Here is a 1,779-nt window from a genome sequence, read left to right on the forward strand (position 1 = left end):
TGTATGTATATATATGTATATAGTTATTATTTAGCTATATCTAGGGGTGTTTTAACTAACGGTCTATGTTCTAATAAAGCTGGATCACGGAATGTTATCAACTGCTTGAGATGTATTTATGTGTGGTTGTTTATATCTGTTTTATCTATTATTATTTGTGAATTGCTTATGAATGATTCTGTTTATTAATCCAAACGTTTTCAAAAAAAAAAGTACCTCGCAAATTAACTACGTTTTTAGCAACGAATCAGGCTCATATGATAAATAATAGATAATAATTAGGAAGACAAGTTGGTAGCGCTCAGTTTCTAGTATGATCATGACGTACAAGAAATTGGGTCGTTACAATTTGGTATCAGAGTAGTTCGTTCCCAGTAGAGCCTGGGGAGTGGACTGACTATGCTTCATTGCATACTCTGTTGTGTGTCTCATGCGTATAGGATATCCCAGTGATATATGTTGCATGATTGTTTCTGTGTTTTCATTTTGGGAATGTTCACACTTGACTTGAAGTGTTAAGACTGATCACCTTAACAATGATTGTTTGGTGTGAACAAGACTATAATGGGTTCACGGAGACAAGGCGAACGGGAAGGAATTCCTAATGTTAACTACGAGAGGGAACAGGAAACATTTATGGCTACCATGAACGACGTGGCTGAAGTAGTGCGTGAAGCTGCTGTAGGAGCGGCTAGGGCTGTTGACCGTCTTGGAGTGAGAAACAGGAATGAGAATGAGCATGGGGAAGATAGTAGGAATGATGAGAACAACTTAGGGCATCCTGAAAGACCTATGACCCTTGCGACCTTTCTAAAGGTTAACCCGCCTAAGTTTAAAGGTATACTCGTTGCGACCGATGCTGACAACTGGTTTCGAGGTATCGAACGATCACTGCGAGCGCAACATGTTCCGAAAGGCCAACACGTGGAGTTCGCTACTTATATGCTGGAAGGAGAAGCGGAGCATTGGTGGCAGGGGATACAGCGACTACTGCAACAGAATGAAAATGACGTTCCTTGGGATACCTTTAGGGATGAATTTTATAAGAAGTATTTCCCGAGAGCAGCACGTGATGCTAAGGAGATGGAGCTTATGCAGCTGAAACAAGGGGATATGACTATTGCTGAGTATGCCCGTAAATTCGATGACTTGTGTCGTTTCTCTAAGATTTGTCAAGGGAACCCAGCAGACTTTGAGGAATGGAAGTGTTTAAAGTTTGAAGGAGGACTCCGAGAAGAACTGATGAATTCTGTTGTTCCGCTAGAGATACGAAATTTTGCTGAACTAGTGAATAAAAGTAAACTAGTGGAAGAATGTTCAAAGAAGTTGGCAATAGCTCGAGCAAGTCGTAGGGAGGATTTACAAAGAGACTTTGTTCAGAATTTAGCCCTTCAAGGTCACAACTTTAAAGCCATTGGTCAATTCCAGCATTGGAATGGAAACCACCGAGCTGTCAGCCTTCTAACTTGCAATAATGGTAGTGACAATAACCGTGACATTCGACAAGGACATGAGAGTCAACCTCACCAAGCTCAGAATGGTGTAATATGCCCAACTTGTGGAAAGAACCATGGTAGTAGGCTTTGCCGGGTTAGAACAGGTTTATGTTACTATTGTAATAAGGAAGGACATCGGGCAAGAGACTGTCGGAAAAGAATGGTAGATGAGTCTGCTGGCAACACTATAAAGTTTGGATCTATCGCTCGAGGTAAGTTCTATGCTAAGAATTTGCTTAAGTCAGATATCATTGCAACTTTTTACCTACGCCTCAAATTTTGA

At 40.9% G+C, this 1,779-nt stretch overlaps 1 protein-coding gene across 1 annotated transcript; it reads left to right on the forward strand.

The window, feature by feature from the left end:
* The first annotated feature begins 564 nt into the window (after nucleotides 1-564).
* On the forward strand, nucleotides 565-1,779 carry LOC130977645 (uncharacterized). The gene has a single exon (XM_057902210.1). The coding sequence runs from the start codon at nucleotides 565-567 to the stop codon at nucleotides 1,777-1,779; it is 1,215 nt and encodes a 404-aa protein (XP_057758193.1).

Source organism: Arachis stenosperma, chromosome 1 (assembly GCF_014773155.1).
Source record: "Arachis stenosperma cultivar V10309 chromosome 1, arast.V10309.gnm1.PFL2, whole genome shotgun sequence".
Taxonomy (NCBI): domain Eukaryota; kingdom Viridiplantae; phylum Streptophyta; class Magnoliopsida; order Fabales; family Fabaceae; genus Arachis; species Arachis stenosperma.

What these genes read in the sequence shown, in the direction of transcription:
- LOC130977645 (XM_057902210.1), top strand. Translation starts at nt 565, where the DNA reads ATGGGTTCACGGAGACAAGGCGAACGGGAAGGAATTCCTAATGTTAAC.